The 19550-nt window shown below is 37.0% G+C and overlaps 1 protein-coding gene across 4 annotated transcripts in view; it reads left to right on the top strand.

Moving 5' to 3' along the window:
* ATP2B2 (ATPase plasma membrane Ca2+ transporting 2) overlaps positions 1-19302 on the top strand; it is a 330044-nt gene extending 310742 nt beyond the window's left edge. For all 4 annotated transcript variants that reach the window (XM_077821231.1, XM_077821230.1, XM_077821229.1 and 1 more), the window contains one exon: positions 18991-19302. In XM_077821231.1, the coding sequence (XP_077677357.1) occupies positions 18991-19302 (312 nt within the window). The remainder of the gene's footprint in view (positions 1-18990) is intronic.
* Positions 19303-19550: the final 248 nt, after the last annotated feature.

Genomic DNA, 19550 nt, shown 5'->3' with positions numbered 1-19550 from the left:
CTCTATTACCTTGAATTTGGTGCATTTTGATGCACCAAGTTTTTGTGCCCCATCCAAATGAATTCATACGCTTGTACTGCATTTCCCAGGAAGCCATCTAAAGAAGAGTTGATGGAAGAAGATGAGGATGTCTCTAGCATCCTTGTGGAGCTGGAGGATTTGCAGGAATCCTCCGATGTCTAATGCACTTCTGGAGATGCAGAAGAAGAAGGTAGAGCATCTACTCCTTTTATATATAAAGAGGATGGCAGTGAGATTGGGAATTGGATGTAGAATCTTTCACCACTAGATTGCTGGTTCAAATCTGGACTAGGCCACTTTCCACCATCTGACACTTGTTCTGTGTTCAATGTGAATTAAAGTTTTGGTTATTTTCTGTTCAGTCGTTACTGGACAGGTAATCACATCACATGCACAAACAAAGCTTTATAAGTCCCAAGAAGGTTCACCATGAATCCAGTTTTTTTTCCAGATAACTGTCAGACATCTTTGCATCGCTCCAAAGAATATTCATCCAAACTCATGTTAGAGACATCAGTGCTAAGATATTTCTTTCTCTAAAAATAGAGCATTCAAACCTGGGCAAAAGGGAAACGATTTTACTGTTGCTTCCTCATACCGAAAAATCAGGGGCATCTCTAGTTCATACTTGCAAAGATCTGAAATAATTTGTTTTAAAAGAAAGGAAGAATCTAAGTTAAGGAGTCTGGCTATGTGCACTTGATCTTGTCTTCACTACTTATGTTCACTAAGCTTTTTAGCCTTTGTATTGGTATACTTATCTGTGAATGGATATAGTCTCCTAATGGGGTAGTTGGATCATAAAATGAATACCATATAAGCTCTCATAAGTGACCCACTGTAGCTACATAAGATTTCATAAAGAAAAGGTAGTAATATGAACTTCCATAAAAACAGGTTTTTTTCACCTATATCAATAATTCAGCAATATTTTTGCAGAGTCTTTTACAACTCTTGTGAGTGCAGGAAATCTTAATTCTAACAAACTGATGTAGTTAAAACAGGACTGATCAGACAGCAGAAGCAGCCTTAATGACCTCCTAAAAGCTAAAATAGTCTGTCTTCAGACAAATTGCAGGGTAGAAAATCCAGGTCAAGTCAGATAAAAAATATAATTAAAACATAATTTATGAGAAATTCTTCAGTAGTTCTTCCACACTTAAGGATGGACAAAAATTGTGGATTCTGAGGTTTTCCAAACCTCTAAAACTATTTTTCAGATTCCCAAAGCTGGGAGTCTATACCATTTTTTCCTGTCTCATAAGTCAAGTCAATGTTTATTTTTCTAGGGGTGATACAGTAATACTTTTCTTCCAAACAAGGCCATTTTGAGGCTAAATGTCAATCAAGTGTAAAAATGCTCATATGCTATGGTGATTGCCACAGGAATAAATAAATAAAACATTAAAAAAATCCAAATTTTTCTAGTTAGAGGGGATCCTCTGCTACACATTAAAGATAGGAGAGTTCAACCCACCCTTGAAAAAGCTTATTTTGGAACAAGTAGATGCCATTACAGATATGAATAAGACATGTATACATCATTTTTTATTAGACTTCTTCTCTTATTTTCTGGGTGTGTTTTTTTTTTTCAGTTTCTCCTTGGTCCAATGCAAATCCAGCAGCATGAAAGTCAAACTTTCCAAGTGGTTTTGAAATTTAAGCAAAATAAGTTTGCCCAACTCATCTTACGTCATTCCATCAGAGCATTTTATACCAAACATAAACTAGAAATTCAGAAATGTACAAGGTCCTAACTTGAGTAGAACCTACAGGATTGTTCTTATTCAAGGCAGAATAAAGCTCTTAGATTACCTAGCTGTCTTTTTTATTATTATTATTTTGACATTTGGACAGTGGATGTCTCTAGGAACGATGTACAATATAAACACTGTCCTTGTTATTTATTTAGCTCTCTGGAAAGCTATGGGGAAGTCTTTTGTGTAAAAAGATATGGTAGCTAGGCTCAGAGAAATTATCTTAAAGTAACTACATAAAGGCCAAAATGTTCTTTTATTATGCAAAATTCCATACGCACTGATTGGCAGAGAGATGCAGCTACCTGAGACCCATTAACATTCATGACAGCATCCCAGCTTAAATCCCCATGCTGAAAAGGTACTCCATTGTAAATATAAGAACACAAAAGCTTGGCTTATCAGTCCTGTGAGGGCTGTTCCAGAGTGGAAGTCTTTCAGCCTGCTTTTTTAATATTTTTATTGTGTGCAGCTCACAAAGACAACTCTTGTGAATTCAGTTTTAAAAAGAGAACACTGAATGGATACAAAATAAGACAATATAAAAGTGACATGACTTACGCTTACCTTTCTCTTCTTTACCGTTTTCATTTGCTCTAACAATGTCGAGTATTTTGCATCTTGATAGAAAACATACTAACTTTTTTAACAGTAACTTTTCATTCTTGGTTGTTTCCTCTTTTTTGTCATAGGCATTCTGGACCAAATTCCTCCCTGTTTTGCATTTCATGTAGTCCTTATTAACTTCAGGCAGGACATGACCACGTATGTCAGCCTTTGGAATTCTGCAGGGGTAGTCATCTGTTAGATGTTCCTGTCGGTAGATTCAACAAAAAGAGATCTGTATTTAGTTACTTTCCTTAGGAGAAAGAGCAAATTACATACCTGTAATTCTTGTTCTCTGGAGACAATATTAAATACAGATCTGCCCTCATCTTTCCACCTGTGTTTATATTGGAGATCTTCTTTTCGGCTTATTATGTAGGCTCGTTGCAGGCATGTTTAAAGAAACTGGCGTCTGAAGGTTTAGAATTTACCATTGATATCTTCCCCAATGGCATACACTTGGTGCTGTTAGTAGGGAGTCTTAAAAGCCTTTTGAATTGTCTCTGTTGGAGAGTGCTCCATGACCCTGGGTCACAACATGGAAAGCCAGGATCTGTATTTAATTCTGCCTTTGGAGAATGAACATTTCAGGTAAGTAATTTAGTGTTCCTTAATGTGTGATTAATGTTGTTTTGAGCCATAGATTGGTTTTCATATGCCAATCTGTACTGTAGCTAATGACTCACTCACAGCCCTTCTCCACTTACTGGTTCACCTGATGCCCTATTCTATAACTTTGCTATTTGTATCAGGCTTACAATCCAGAATCTGCCTGCAGAAGCAAATATGCACAGCAAAATGCCTTGATTTGTGTTTGCTTAATGCAGAGTTTTTAAGAACTAATAGAAAGTTTATATATTTTAATTCCATGCTAACACCTGGCTAGCTCTATTACACAGATTCATATGGGAAAACAATGGGTCAGTGACCATATCAACTGGTTGTTATTTGCATATGGAAATTTTCAATGCATATTGTGCTGCACGTGTAACACAATGATATTCCCCCAAAAACCTTTATTCCTCTGTATTACATAAGATCTGTATGTTTATTTATGGAACGTCCATCCGAAAACCACTTGTAAAAAGTGACACTAGAAACCATAAATAAACAACTATCTCCCTAAGCGAGCTGAAGAGGGTAAAACTATTTCAGCAAATATGCAGCAATGTGCATATTCCTAAAATTGGTATTGTAGACTAACCATACCATTTTAATACTTCTGACTCTGAAAAACAACGAGGACTTGCATCCAGATTCATAGCAGATATCTAATCAGTAAAGATGCACCATTACCATCCTGGCTGATTAATCTAGCTCTCTCCAGTTAAAAGGAAAATGCTTGCTGTTTGGTTTTGGATGTACTGTTTTGAAGTTCCGTCCTCACTCTTTAAATGATGGGGAATCTGAAACGTATTGTAGCTGAGGAGGCATAGTTGTATTCATTGGTGTGATATCTCAGGGCTTTCTTTACAATTTTAGGTCCACTTCTATGACCATGTGTTTTCAAATGGTGACATTATTACTAGCAACTTATGTTACTGAGCTAGAATAATGATACCCTTCGTTGTGTGGCCTACTAAGGCCATGCAAGAAATCAGGATTCCAGTGTCAATGATATTTTTTGTTCTTCGAAGTGAAAATGGGTTTATTCTTTGAGTTTGAAAAAAATACAATAGTTTTTTGTTTATAATTCTGTTTTTACAATGGTTTTATTGATTTACCTAAATCATTGAGTTCTCTCTGCACAGGAAGAAGAACATCAGAATGAGTTACTTTTGGTTAAAATGATCTTGTAGATATTTTATCAGCAAATGGCAAAAATAAAATGCTGCATGTTAAAATGAGATTTAAAACAACAACACTTTTTTCTGAAAACTGGCTGACAAAACACATGCCAATGTGTGCGGGGGAGCAGGTGTCATGACTCTAGCTTTGGGAGTCACCAGAAATTGGAGACTCAGGAATATAAAACCAGGGATGACAGCATCTTTAAAGAAGTGATGGGATGAATTCTCTTTTCATGTATACTAATACTACCCCATTGCATTGTGGTTATACTGGTGTAACTGAAAGGAGAATTTGGTGCATTATCCCTAAAAGGGCTTTGTCTCTAATATTCATCATTCATTATCATCAGCTGTCAGAGGGAGTTTAGACCCTCTAAACTCAGAGCTCACTCTTTTGTAGGTTAAACTAATTAGGAAGTTCCTTAATGCAAACTTCTCTATATTAATGACACAAATGCTTGCAAAGTACAAGACTGTATTTGTTACCAGATTTCATCTAAAAGCAGTTGTATTCTAATATAAAACATGAGGGAAAAGGAAAATTCAATTGTATAAAATGTTAAACATGTCCTCTGAGGCCAACAATAAGAGTATTCATAAAACCTACAATGTGTAATATTGACAGGCAGTATTGCAGGGCATATGGGAACATGTCTATATTTCCCTGTAATTTAAAATACAACATTGCAATCTGAAACACAAATAACTATTAGTTCAAAAGCAACTTAGCTTTATTTTCTGAATAATTCCTATCTGCTCTGCACCAAAAATAAAAACATTCTGCTTCAGAGAATTATTTTCTAATCAGCAATTACAAAATACAGTAATTCTGTACAATTGTGCCTAATTTATATGATCCTTCATTAATAATAATAATACAATTCAGAATTAATATCAAAGCTTCTTGTAATTATATTGAGCTACTATGTTTGCAGCCTTGAAATTTCTAAACTGAAAAAGCAAATCCTCTTATTTTGAATCGTTTTTAGTATTTCTTTTTACTAGAGAGTTGGGTGACTGAATTTTGTTTCCCCTCTGGAAGAAAATCTAGATGGCAGTAATCAAGTAATATTTATTCTCAATAGAAAAGATGGAGATTATTATTATAAAATCATAGGACTGGAAGGGACCTCGAGAAGTCATCTAGTCCAGTCTCCTTCACTCAAGGCAGGACTAAGTGTTACTGACCAATGTCATCCGTGTATATCAATTGGTGTGTACATATATGTAGGATGGTTTAAATTTCAAAAATTATGGTCCAAATCCTGCATTAGTGTAAACTGGTGCAGTTTCCCTGAGCTCCATGGAGCTGCTTCAATCTACCCCAGGAAAGAATTTGGCCATATTTATTTCCACTTGTTAAAAGGAACACTCGTGACTTTGATTCATTATGGTTGCATGGTTGAGTATTTTTTTTAATTATTATTCCTGTCAGTTGTGCACCTGTGTCCATTCCTTAAGCAACTTGTCTCATTCTTTCCTCCATTGCAGATCGAGGTAGTCAATACTTTCAAGAGTGGCACTTCCTTTCAGGGGGCTCTAAGGAGACAGTCCTCCGTCACAAGCCAGAACCAGGATGTAACCAATATTTCTAGCCCTAGTCACGTATCGTTATCCAATGCTCTTTCCTCTCCTACCAGCACATCTGCTGCTGCGGCTGGGCGTGAGTGTGTATTCTTAATGCATCAGATCTACAGAGATGCCAACTCACCTACTAGTCATTCAGGACTTATCTATATTGCCCTTTTTCCACTTATCAACTAATGCAAAACAAAGCAAAAACCCACACACAACTCCACCACCAAAACACCTTTATAGCTGAATTACTTTGTATACTGTAGATACACTTCTTTGACCTTTTTATTACAGGTCCGAATTCAGATCAGTAGGATACCAGTTTCTGGTCACCCACTATGCAGTAAACATAGATTTCTCTAACAGTGAATTTTTTCTCTAACATATTTCCTCATCACGTTTGATGTATTTATGTGTATTACAAAAGGTTTCCTTAAAATCGTTCTGTTGTTGCCTCATGTTAACAAACATGATTACAGCTCTTCTGCTTAAAGAGAAAGTGTGTTAAGCTACATTTTATATTGTAGCAAGCATTAAAAAGCATATTTAAATATTTAGGGAACGATTCTACTGTCAGGTGCACATCAATCCAGGTGCACATCAATGCTTATTTTACAAATTAATTCCGTGACATTCTCAGTCCATTTCTTAGTGAAGAGCAGCTTTCCATGTGAACCAAACCCCACCCTTACAAGCTGGTACTGTCACTCTGGCTTTTTCCTATATTTACAACCACATGCAATAGGCACCCATCACATAGTCTGGTTGCCCTTACAGTGCTTAAAATTAGTCTCATCCTGCATTAAAGCTCCATTCCTGCAGTGTTCTGAATAGAAAATAAACCTCCAAAGAAATATTTTTAAAATCCCCCTTTGTCAGTCTTCTTCCTGAAAGCCTGAGAGAAAAGTTGGGCCTAGCAGCATGTCTGAATATTTAATAAATCTACATGCTGGCAGACCAAAGAGGGAAGTAAATTCCAAAGCCATGGGCCTCCACAGGAAAAAAAAAAAACAACAAAAAACCCTCCCCCATTATTTATAAAAGGGTTCAAACTTGAGTGCCTCTGGTGATCTCATTTGTAGTAATATAGGAGTGATGCAATCTTAGGTAAGCGTTTAAGGCTTTGAAAGGTCAAAACTAGCAACTTGATTTCACCCAGAAGCTCAGCGTAACCTATGGAGAGTGCAGCACAAGATCGAATGTGCTCTCAGTAAATAGGCAGCCACATTCTACACCAGCTTCAATTTCTGAGTGGTCTCAACACATAGAGTGGATTAGTTGCCTAATCTTGAAGTGACAGGGGCATGGAGAAGTGCAGCAAGATCTGCGTCCAAAAGGAATAGTTGCCTCACAACACTCAGATAAAAAGGAGTGTTTGTTGGCTGAGACTGCTACCCTGGTATGCAGTAGCTGATTTTGGGGTAAATTACTTCCTACATTTCAAACGTGTGTCACAAATGGCAGCACCCTTACTTGGGTGAAGATGTAGTTTTGTCAATTTCTGCAGTTGCTTCTCCCAGCCCAATGTCTCATCTTCATTGAGCTTTAGCCTGCTAGCTCTATTCAAACAGATGGTCATCTGTTTCACTGTATCTGCAGTAGAGATGGATATTGCCAACACACTGAAGGTGCCTCATCCAGGGTCTAGTTACTAACCTCCCTAACCAATGGGTATCCATGTTGAACAGGATGGGGAACAGAATACAAGAACCTTCTCATTGGATGAACAATTTCCTTTAATAGCCCTCTAGGTCCTTTCAGGCAAATAGAAGAAGAGCCACTATAAAGCTATCCTGCTGTGGGTCACAAATGTTTCAACAGCACCTTATAGTCAGTGGTCTCAAACAATCAATCCAATGAAGTCAGCATTGGTTGAATGGCAGGGAGTCTAAATTCTCACACACACCCTTGCACCTACAGATGGGTCTCATCAGGACATGCTTGAGGTACCTTGCCAGGGCAGCATGGAGAAGCTTAGACTGTCATTGTCTGAATTGTACCCATTCTGTGAATAAATAGAGTACGTTAGTCTCCAGGGCCATGAAGCTAGCTTTGTATTCATTTGAAAAAATAACACAGAGTAGCTGATATTTCAAGGTAACTGTGGATGTGCATCTGCATATCAGAGAGCAACTAGAGTCTGGTCTTCAGATACTAGTTTGTGTAGACTGCAAAGGCTTTATTACTGAATTAGGGTATCTGTTTACAATAGCTTTTTAAAATAATATTTTAGTCATTTTAGATGGTGCTGCTTGTGAAGCACTCCGGTTAGGTATTGGTTATGAAAAGCCTTATGTGCAGAATCATTAGCTAGTTTCAGCAACTGGATAAAGCTATTTTTTCTTCATGAAGCCCAATCACTTTTTTTATGCAAATTTGCACTTGGGATGCCCCTGTCCCCCCTTGCAGAAGCCCTCTCATATTCAGGCTCAATAAAATTAAAAAAAAAAAAAAAGCACAAAAGATCAAAGAGAATCAGACCAACGTTCAGCAGGAAGGTGTACCCCCCACAGCGCACTCCCTATGTTTTGCTCGCTTTTTCTTGTAGGCCCCCAATCTCTTGGTTCTTAGTGCGATGTTCCAGGACTGACCTTCATCACACTGACTACCTAGGCTAAATTAAAAGATAAATAATTAAATAATAAATCCTTTCTTCCTTTGGTTGGATAAATGCTACCTCAGTCTCTGAGAAGTAACATATTTTAACCATCTAAGACACTGGAATGTTTACGGGTGTTCTGTAGATACAGCTTTATAAAAGGCTTAAATGAGTCTGAGAGAGGCTTAATACCCAGTACTTACTTTTATATTGGGGGTAATTTGTTTATTTTTATATGAACTTCCAATTTTTTTAATTTCTGGGAATCTCTTTGAGAATGTTTTGTGAGACATTCAGTAAGGATGACACATGTTAAGTTCCTTGGGAGTGTAAAAACACCTGTTTAACATAAATGTATTGAAGTTGTAGCAGTGGGCTGACCATTCATCCATTAATGCGGCTCAATTTATCATGGCATTTAGGTCTACATTTTAAAATGTTACTGGTGATTTTGGGTGGCCAACTTGAGATGCCTTAAAGCACTCGCTGGAAATCAGATCCTTTAGAGATGTCATTTTGGGGTCCCCAAAATTTAGAAATCTAAAGTCACTCCTTGAAAATTTAAGCATGACAACATAGGTTATATCAGGAACCATATGGCAGATCTAATACTACTAAGCATTTATACAGTGCTTTACTTATTAAAGCTCTGAACAACTACTTATTAATCCTCACCACCCAACTGTAGGATTACTCGCTTCCCCATTTTTCATATAGTGGCCAATAATAGCCAATCTATTAGACTACATAGATAGGAGGGAAAATTACATATCCAATTTTATATGTGTGTGGCTTGAAGTCTGTAATATAAGAGCCATTCAGAATTGACTGTGCATATTAAAAATGCCTGAATGGTGGTATATAATAGCTTGTGTACTCTAAAATACACAGGGGAGTCATACTAGCAAGAAAACACATGGAAATGATTCCATATATAGTGCATGCTATTTGTGATGCTCTAATATATAGAGAGAGATTTTTATCTGTTAGCACTTAGCTATGTATTATTTCATTGATGATATATAATTACTTATATTACCTCAGATCAGACAGATATTGCCACATCCAGAGTACTTTGTGAGATGCATTTCCAAGTCAGAACTTGGGTGGGTTTTCAACCTCTCATAGATATGGGAACATAAGAATATTTCAGTTGTTATAAAGTACTTTCATTAAAAGTAATCTTATAGGAAAATACTTTATTTTGGTTCTCAGGATGTCAAATTATGCTGATACTGTTTAGTTATCACAATGTTTTAGTATTAATTAAGAGATAAGGCCAATAGTACCAGTGTCTTACTCTCTTGATCTTAGCTTGAGACAATAATATAGCTTGGGTACGTATTCCAACCAACCTGAATCTAAGATGGAGATAAAGCCTTTTCTTTTATATAACAATGCAAACAGAAACAAACACCACCACCCCTGAAAACCCCACAAACAGGTATTTAAATGAATCACAATGTTTGCATATTTGAAATTGCAAATAGGAAAGAAATGTACAAGCTAAGGTTCTATCTGCAGCATTAACATGGCCATGTTCCAAACTTTACATGCATTTTTATACTATAGATTATATACTATGAATAGTAATATATGACATACTATCAATTGGAAATCTAGTCAATTTTAAGAAGTTATATTAAGTTCAGGTATCACCCTTTCCCTGAGCCCCTTGCCAGTTTGCGTGGTTTTACAGTAACATTTCAATTTTCTTACTGCCTGTTACTTTGGGAAAACAAAATAATTAATTGAATAAAGCCCTGAGGCAGCAAAGCACTTTAAATACATGCGATGTCACACTGAAGACAATGACCGCACAATGACCGCACAAGTGGTGGGGGCTGTTGGCTGGCTGGTTGGAAAAGGTGTGTCCCTTTAAGGGCTAGAGAGTGACTTTTTCCTGCAGTTTCAGACCACATTAGTGCAGGGACACTGGCCCATTTCTCCCCCGCACACCGGTGACCGGAAGAGACAAGGGACCATATAGATCCATGCCGGTGCAGGAAAAGCCCCCTTTTACCTGTACCAGGCAGGGCAGGGACTAGCTGTAGAGGGAAAGAGTGTATCTAACTGTCCACAAATTAATCAAGCTGTTTTTTTTTCTCATCTTTTTCAATTATAGTACTTGTATGTTACTCATATCATTAGTAGATAAATCTTCTGACAGAAGTGTGATTTCTAAGCTGACGGTTTCCCTTTAAGACATAATAAACACACACCCCACTCAACCCAACCTAAAAAAACCCTAGAAAATAAAAACATGTATATAAGGCAGGTGATACATAAAGTTGCTGCCTGAGTGGAGACAGGTTTTCTGTTCATGATGACTGTAGGTAACAAAATTTTCTTTAATGAAAGTTTAGAACTTGCAAAATACAGTAAAAGGCAGCAAAATTGCAGAAAAACCGTATGCTCAGGCGATGTGCAGTAGGTTCTGTACTTGGGGGAGTTTTTTGGGGTTGTGGTTATGTTAGGGCTATTGTCTTTGTTTGGAAGTTTTGGATAATTTTCTGTGTAGATTTCATTGAGATATTTTCACTATTTCTCATGTAAATTACAGTTTTGCATCTATATTAGAGGCTTTTGCTGACATTGCTATGCTGGTCAGAGATCATACCTGTTCACACCCTGGACTGACAGCTGCGATGGCAAAACTTGGGAGTGTAAAACTGGCCTTTATCAACTGTAAAGGTCAGATAGGCAAAATCCACAATGAGATCACAAACCACAACTATTTAGCTTCTGATTAAAATCTTAACAGGTGGCCACTGAATGTGCTCAGAAGTGTATCTTCAATCACTTATATCTTTGGAGTTTTTTACATTTTCAAAAAGAAAATTAATGGCCAATAGCCTTCAGTTTAAGACCTAGTACATGCCAAGTTTCAACCTTCAGCTGTTCTTTATGGCAGTTCTGTTCAAAAGTGGGGTTAGATTTCTCTATTCTCATGGGAGAGAGAGGGAAATTGTCATTTTCCCATAGTTCCAAGATGGCTGAGATTTTGATCATATTTGTCAGAAAAATTTATCTACAGGCATATACACCATGCATGCAACATTTTTGACCCAAAAGATGAATGTTCTGGAGAGCTATGAGAAAATGAAAACTATATTAGGAGTTATAATGGAAACTTACATATAGTGGACTCTAAAATAAATTTTTTATCCAGCATTTGGTGCTAAAAATAGTCTTGTTTCTCTGACACAAAATTAATTTTAGTTTACCATAGCCGTTTTTCATCTGTAGTATAAAGAATGGCTCTTGTACCAGTAATCTGGCCTTCTGTCCTGTTTAGAGTGATTTTTTTAACATTTTCCAGCTTTGTTCTTACCTGTCCCATGCATGTACAGCTTTCTATAATTACACACACTGTGCAGCCAGAGAAGTGTGTACATGTGGGTGCATTTTTAATCTAATATAAAATATTCTAAAAATAGATGGAACTTTAGTATGTTTACATAGGGAGATGTTCCCCATCAAGACCTTCTAACTTTAAATTAAATGAGATTAGCCATCAGTATCAAATCATATTCAGATAGTGGACCAAGTCCTGCTCACTTAACTCCTGAGTTCAACGAGATTGCCAGCCTTAGACAAGTAGTCCCTTTGATTTCTACAGGGCTAATTATATAAAGGCTATTGAGATGAGTAAAGCAAACATGACTTATAGAATAAGCAGAATTAGATTTTAAAATGAATTAAAATCTCAAAGCTTGTCTGTAAATGTTGCAGAATTCTAGAATCCACCCTGTGTAAGGTATTTCTTGTGATTTTACTGACTTTACATGCATTCTTCTTACCTTTGAAAAACTAGTTATTGGAAAAGATGATGCCAGGTTTGATCTCAGTTGTACTACTATAAGATGAGGGGGTACTCTACCGACTCCAACAAAGTTACTGCAGATTTACACTTGTTTACCTGAGATCAGAAGCTGGCCCTCTGTGGTTCCCCTACGGTGAAACTATTTAGGTTGAAAAACTAAATATACAGCCAAATCCTGCTCAACTTATCTAGTTACAGAAGTTCCACTGAAGTCAACATCTGTAGGTTTGGGCCCATAATGTAGAAAGTTAAATCACAGTTAATGCATGGAACTAATGCAAAAGAAATTAACTAGATAAAAATACTCATGATTAATCGAGTTTAAACAATAACAGAATATCAGTTTAAATGTATAATAATACACATATATTCATACAAGTCCACTTAGTCCTACTGCTTGTTCAGCCAATCACTGAGGCAAACAAGTTTGTTCATATTTATGGAAGATAATGCTGCCTGCTTCTTATTTACAATGTCACCTGAAAACAGGCATTCACATGGCATGTTGTAGCTGGCGTTGCAAGGTATTTGTGTGCCAGATATGCTAAACATTCATATGCCCCTTCATACTTTGACTTGTGGGCTCTAAAGTTTTACGTTGTTTTGGTTTTGAGTGAAGTTATATGAAAAAAAAATCTATATTTTTAAGTTGCACTTTCATGATAGAGAGTGCACTACTTGTATGAGGTGAATTGAAAAATACTATTTTTTACAGTGCTAATATTTGTAATAAAAATAATAATCTAAAGTGAGCACTGTTCACTTTGTATTCTATATTGTAATTGAAATCAATATACTTGAAAATGTAGAAAAATATCCAAAAATATTTATAATAAATTTCAATTGGTATTTTATTATTTTTAACAATGTGATTAAAACTGCGATTAATTGCGACTATTTTTAATCTTGCAATTAATTGCGATTATTTTCTTGATCATTTGACAGCTGTAATATAAACCCTGTTTATATTTGCTAGAAAAGTTTCAAAATGTTAGGGTTGTGTTGACAATTGTGTGATATGTTAAAGATGAGATGCTGTAGAAAGTAAATACCCTGGTCATGGTTCAGGTCTCACACCATTAATGTCAGTGGAGTAACATCAGTGTGATCAGAATCAGGCCCGCTCTGTGTTTAGAATAGTGCACCCATTGTTCTGTTCTCACCTTGCTGCTACACATGTGACTTCTAAGAGCTCTAATTTAAGTTACTGTATGTGCATGGAGACAGAGGGTGATGGACCCCATAGCCTATGTATTCATTTGATTCTTTAAAAAATAAAAAAAAACATAAAAATTGCCACTTAAAAGTTATTGCATTTTCATGAAGCTTCTAATTTTCACAATCTCAACATCATGCAATACAGAACATGCTATTCAGAGCATTTACAAGGTGACTTCAGTACGTACATAATCCCAGTTTATGGACTTTTTGATTTTGCTCACCTAAAAATGCAAGAAGCCACAAGAGAACACACACAAAAGGTCCCATACATGATTCATGTTCTGTTTCAAAGCTTCAAGCCAGCTACAGTACTTCACCAAACACCATCACTGTAACTTTGGCACAACCAGATTCTTGACATTGCCAGGTACCCCTAAGAGTTGGCATCTCTTTGCAAAATTGACCTCTTGTTTACATTTTTATACTAATCACCTTACTGACCTTTTAGTAGAATTGAATTTATTTGCTTTTGCAGTATCTTACTCTCTACTGTCTGAATATTCAATGTGTTTGTTTTCCCAGAGGGCTAGAGATCACTGGACAAAAGGGTTCAGCAAGAGAGAGTGAAATAAAAAGAGGTTGTGAGTCTTTAACCTTGAGCCTGAAATGAATGTGAACCAAACTCAAGATACTTGGCTTATCTGAAGCTGGGTAAACATTCGAGTATAAGCCCATGCGCTACCAACTGTACTATACCTGTTGAACTTAAAACAGGTCCTATGTATTTCACCTTTATACTGTTGTACGTAGGGGTGATATTTCCTCTATTTAATCTTTTTCTTCTTCTGAGGAAAAAATCTGTAGTATTTAAAAATTGTATATCATTTATTTTTCTTGCCTGATGCAGTATTTTAAGTCTAACTTTCAGGGTGGGACGAAACTGAAGAGCTTTTTTTTATTACAGCTACAGAGAAGAAAGAAGTGGAAACTTATAGCTATGTCAAGAAGTGTTGTCCCCACAGTCTTCTGTTAAAAGCAGTTCATTTTTTCTGTTGTCTCCATTACTGTGAGAAAAGAGGGCTGTATCTCATTGTTTGTCTTCCCTTGGCATTGTCGGCATCATAACAAAAAAATATCATGACATGAATTCTACGTAGCTCATAACATACCAAGATATCCACAGCAGATGTGTCACCAGCTTTTACACATTGCACAATGAAAGCAAGCTTGTATAGAGCTCTGTAGTGTAATGCTAAACTTAAAGGAATAAAATGTTATACAATTATAGACAGTATTTACACATGGGCTCTGATTCAGCAAAGCACTTAAACATGTGCCTGTCTTTAAGCATTACTCTGATGGGACTACTCAAATTTTTAAAGTTAAGCACATGCTTAAGAGCTTTGTTGAATTGGGACCATATTATTGTAAACAACACATTTTAATTAGCTTAGTGCTAGTTTAAATGGAAGTGCAATTACAATGGCGCCTATGAGCTCAGCAGACCCACCCCCTGTGTGTATTCAGATTTTTTTTCAATGACTTCAATATTAAAAATATTTTTTCTCTTGCTAGCACCAGAGTCAGTATAGCTCTGGGATAATCAGCAGGGTTCTATTGTGCCTCACATGTACTAATGGGATTTTGAATTACATTTCTACTGCAGAATCTTTTACTGGTTGTGAGGGCTGCAGTCAGAAAAAAAAATTCTACTTCTAAAAAGAGTAAATGAGAAGTCACTGGGGAAGACACACAGAACCACAAGATGCCAAGTCACTTTCAGAAGAGAACAGTATTTTTAAAATGTATATTTTATGTGGAATGTTTATCAGAGAATTCTTTTGTATTTGTGCCTCAACACCTCTTTGATGGGTTTCACTCAAATATCTGAGTTACAAAAACATGCCAAGACCTGAGTTGAGTGTTTTGTGTTTCTTCTGATGCTGATGTTCATGTTACTACCTGAAGTTGAGCAGGGAACTGCATTTCAGAAATATTGTGGGTGTTAGATCAATCATAGCTGGGTTAGCACTGAACTCTGAACTTGGGTCTTGACAGGCAGTAAAAGAGGTGGTGATTTTCAAATACTAAATTTAATCCTACAGTTCTCACACTCAGGCAAAACACCCATTGAGATCAAAGCCTTGGTATGGAATGCAGATTGGACACATTCTGTTTCACAGATTCCAAGACCAGAAGGGCCCATTGTGAACATCCAGTCTGACCTCATGTATAACAAGCCATAGAACTTCCTCAAATAGTTCCTAGAGCATATCCAATCTTGCTTTTTAAAATTGCCCGTGATGAAGAATCCATCACGATGCTTGGCAAATTGTTCCAATGGTTCATTACTCTGACTTTTAAAAATGTACATCTTATTTCCAGTCTGAATGTATCTAGCTTCAGCTTCCAGCCATTGGATCATTCTATACCTTTCTCTACTAGACTGAAGAGCCCTTTATTAAATGTTTGTTCCCCACATATGTACCTACAGACTGTAATCAAGTCACCCCTTAACCTTCTCTTTGTTAAACTAAATAGATTGAACTTTGTGAGTCTATTACTATAGACCATGTTTTCTAATCATTTAATCATTCTTGTGGCTCTTCTCTGAATCCTCTCCAGTTTAAAACTGTGCTCAATAATTTTATCTACACACACAGTATTCTGTTTGGGCCAATCCTGCAGTCCTTACTTGGGCAGAACTCCCACTGACCATAGCCGGAGTTTTGCCTAGTTAAAGACCTAAATATGAGTTCTGAAGTTTTAAAATCTGTTCCTTCTTTGCTAACCTGTAAAGACTTGAGTACAGATTACTGTGACTGCAGTAACACCTTTGCCCGAATAAAGGTTGCCGGCCGGGTCAATTCAAGCATAATCTTGGATTACTTTTGTTTACATAAAAATTTAATTCGCATTTTAAAAAAATCCACTTGACACACTAGAAGCTAAATCTACTAGATTAGAATGAACTATGTTCAAGAGAATGAAAGTGAATTTTTCACACCAATAGATAAGGTGGAGAAAGCTGCCATAACTAAGTGATAAAAAGATTTTTTTTTATTCGGCTAAAGTATCTTATCAAGAAAATATGAAAGAAACAGCATTTTTGAAAATAAATATTACCTTATGAACTCAGTGTACAGTAGGCATGCTTAAAAATTTCTCAAATGAAGATTTTTACCAGACTCCCACTTTATAGATTACCATAAGAAATATGTTGTAAATTATTGTTGGTCTGTGGTGGTTTTGCATTCAGCTTTGCACTTTAGAAAAGGGTACAAAGACTGAGATAACTTAGGGAACTAGCATACCAGCTTTTCTGATCTGGAAATGTAGTTCAAATCCTATCTTAAGTTATGAGTGCAAATGTGTTTCTTAGCCTAGTCTCCATTTGTGCATATTATAAATCCATCAAGTACCATGGCACAATTCAAGAGGATTCTGCTCAAATAAAGCCCACATCTCTAATATCAGGGACTGTGCAGGTCAAATTCTAGGTATTGTCTGTTGGCAGATGTAATGAGGTTGTAATATCCTACATAGAGACCAAGTTAGCCACACTTCCTCCTGAAGCTCTGCTTTTCTCCTGCACCCCAACAGTCTCTTGGAGGGCTGGCTCTTCCTGCACCCCAGAACTGCTCAGGCTATTCTGTGCTACTCTGCCAGTCTATTTCCCTCCCTCCCTCCCTTCTAAAACGCACAGCCATAGCGAGGAGATGATCACATTAACATTCTATTTTGTGCTTGTTTCCCTGCAGTTACCATATGCCTTTGGCTAAGTAGGGAGTGGTGTGTGGACTGACTGGGGGCTATCTACTTGCAGTCCATCACCCCCATGCTATTGATAAGAGTTTAGATATGTGATAAATGATTATTTTGGAGGGCATAAACCAGGAAAAAAGATAGGAGAAAGCAAATCCAAATCAGCCTCTAAATCTGTCCGATCTTTCTCCAGTACTGCCACACATTTATAAGCCACTGGCTGAAGCTTTGAAACTCAGGCAGGCTCGCTGATGGTTGATAGTATAAGAACCTAGATAGATACTACCAGCTAAATCACACCAGTATGTTGACTGAACCATTCCACTTCTATGACACAGGCCTCTGCCAGCTAGAAGAAAACTCTAAAGTTTATCTATAACTACTTTGTAGGCCAGCCACTAATGGGTAATCAAACATAGAGCAGTAATATGCATGTGTATCACCCAGTACATTTCAAACTTACCTGGAGAAGCTTTCAAAATGCCTGCCTACACCTTTTCTGCCTGTGCCATTGGTCTCTCACTCTAATAAACACTAAAAATTCACTGATAAATTAAGGGATGAGTGAAAAAATTAGAACTCATACTTAGTCATAAAACATTGCCTACAGTTCATATTTTTGCCATTCTGTTTTTTCCTTTGACTTTTCCCCTCAAAAGTTGTGTTTTCTCACTAATAACATGTAGTGCAACCCTTCACTTCTTTTCTGACCCGATGGATTGGTCAACAGGCTATTGTTAGCTTCCTCCTCTTCCCCACCCCAAACACAGAACACTGACTGCCCCCCCCTCCCAGCAATGCTCTCTCCTTTTGCTCCGTCAGTTCCTACTAGCAGCACTGCTGCTGTGAAAGCCTAGTTGCTGATGTTAGTTGCTTTCTTTCACCTGTCTTCTTACTGATGGGGGCTAAAAATAATAGTCATCTTAGCATAATAAGCTGACATAATTTAAGGACTGCAGACATGGCATAAAATGTACAGCTTTCAGAATTTAACCTTATGAAGGATATTTGCAACTGAGACACAGAAAAAGAAAGAACTTGCTATTCTATGCAACCCAACAATCAATACATTATTTTGTAGAAGGTCTTTATATAGTAAAAAAAAAATTAAATGGCTAAAACAGTGGGTCTATACTCGAGTGTTTACTTCACATATGCATGAAGGGAAAAAAAAAGTTGGATCAACAATTCTGTGTTCACATTATCCAGGCTTCCAAGTGTCGTCGTTGTGTGCCAGTTATCTGTGTTTGTGTGGTAACTGTGTCCCCACTTTGTGGTAGCATGGGTTTGCCTAGTATTTTGTCTGCTTGGCTTTTTGTGCTCGTGGCTGCCTTCATTTTGCTTTTGCTTTGAAAACATTTTTTTTCCTGTTTGTACATTTGGCTCCTCTTTGTGTGTGTGTATGTGTGTGTGTGTGTCTCATACGTACCGATCTGACTGTGTTTTGTGCTTTCCCCTTTGTGAAGTGTGATATGTTATATGTTGGGTTTTTTACGATACAAATGAGACTTTTTTTTAAAAAAAAAAAAGCCTTTCTACTTACTCACTGCAAAACTATCAACATGCATGGTTCTACATTTGCATTAAAATTAACATGGCTTGTCTTTTACTAGGGATGTACCACATGAGTGGACGTTCGCTTTCTTTAACCGGTGCTTCCCATCAGTTCTTTGATGGCTTTAAACTCAATTTGTTTTAATATTGCAGTTTGTACAGACACTCTAAATGCACAAAACTGAGCCACTTGTTTATGCATATAACATCCAGAGACTATGGACTTCAGCTGCCTGCACTGCCCTAACCATATGCTACATTTTTCAAAAAGTATTCTCTGGCAGTGTTCTCTAAAGGTTGTTACCTCTGACATCTCTTTCCTCTTTTTCCTCTCAGATCCGCGTCGTGAAGGCATTCCGTAGCTCTCTCTATGAAGGGTTAGAAAAACCAGAATCTAGAACCTCCATTCACAACTTTATGACTCATCCTGAATTTAGGATAGAAGATTCCCAACCCCACATCCCACTCATCGATGACACAGACCTAGAAGAAGACCCTGCTCTCAAGCAAAACTCTAGCCCACCGTCTTCGCTGAACAAAAACAACAGTGCTATCGACAGTGGAATAAATCTTACAACTGACACAAGTAAATCAGCTACCTCTTCTAGTCCAGGAAGCCCAATACATAGCCTGGAGACATCACTTTAGCTGAAAGTTCACTGCAAAAAATAAATAAATAAAACAGCGACAGAAGTATATATATAGATAGATAGATAGATATATAAAAAACTGTGCTGGCTGAGAAGCTGTTTGAACTCTTACTCACTTTGTGACAAGTGAATGGATTGCTGATCACAGTGGTTTTGGGGAAAGAATGAATGGCTGATTTACATACCCCTTTTTGCTCCCTTGCAGAAAAACAAAAACAAAGAACCCTCCTGCATGAATGTACGGTG

Source organism: Eretmochelys imbricata, chromosome 7 (assembly GCF_965152235.1).
Source record: "Eretmochelys imbricata isolate rEreImb1 chromosome 7, rEreImb1.hap1, whole genome shotgun sequence".
NCBI classification, from domain to species: Eukaryota; Metazoa; Chordata; order Testudines; family Cheloniidae; genus Eretmochelys; species Eretmochelys imbricata.
The sequence above is the reverse complement of the archived record's forward strand: the minus strand, read 5'-3'. Positions and strand labels throughout refer to the sequence as shown.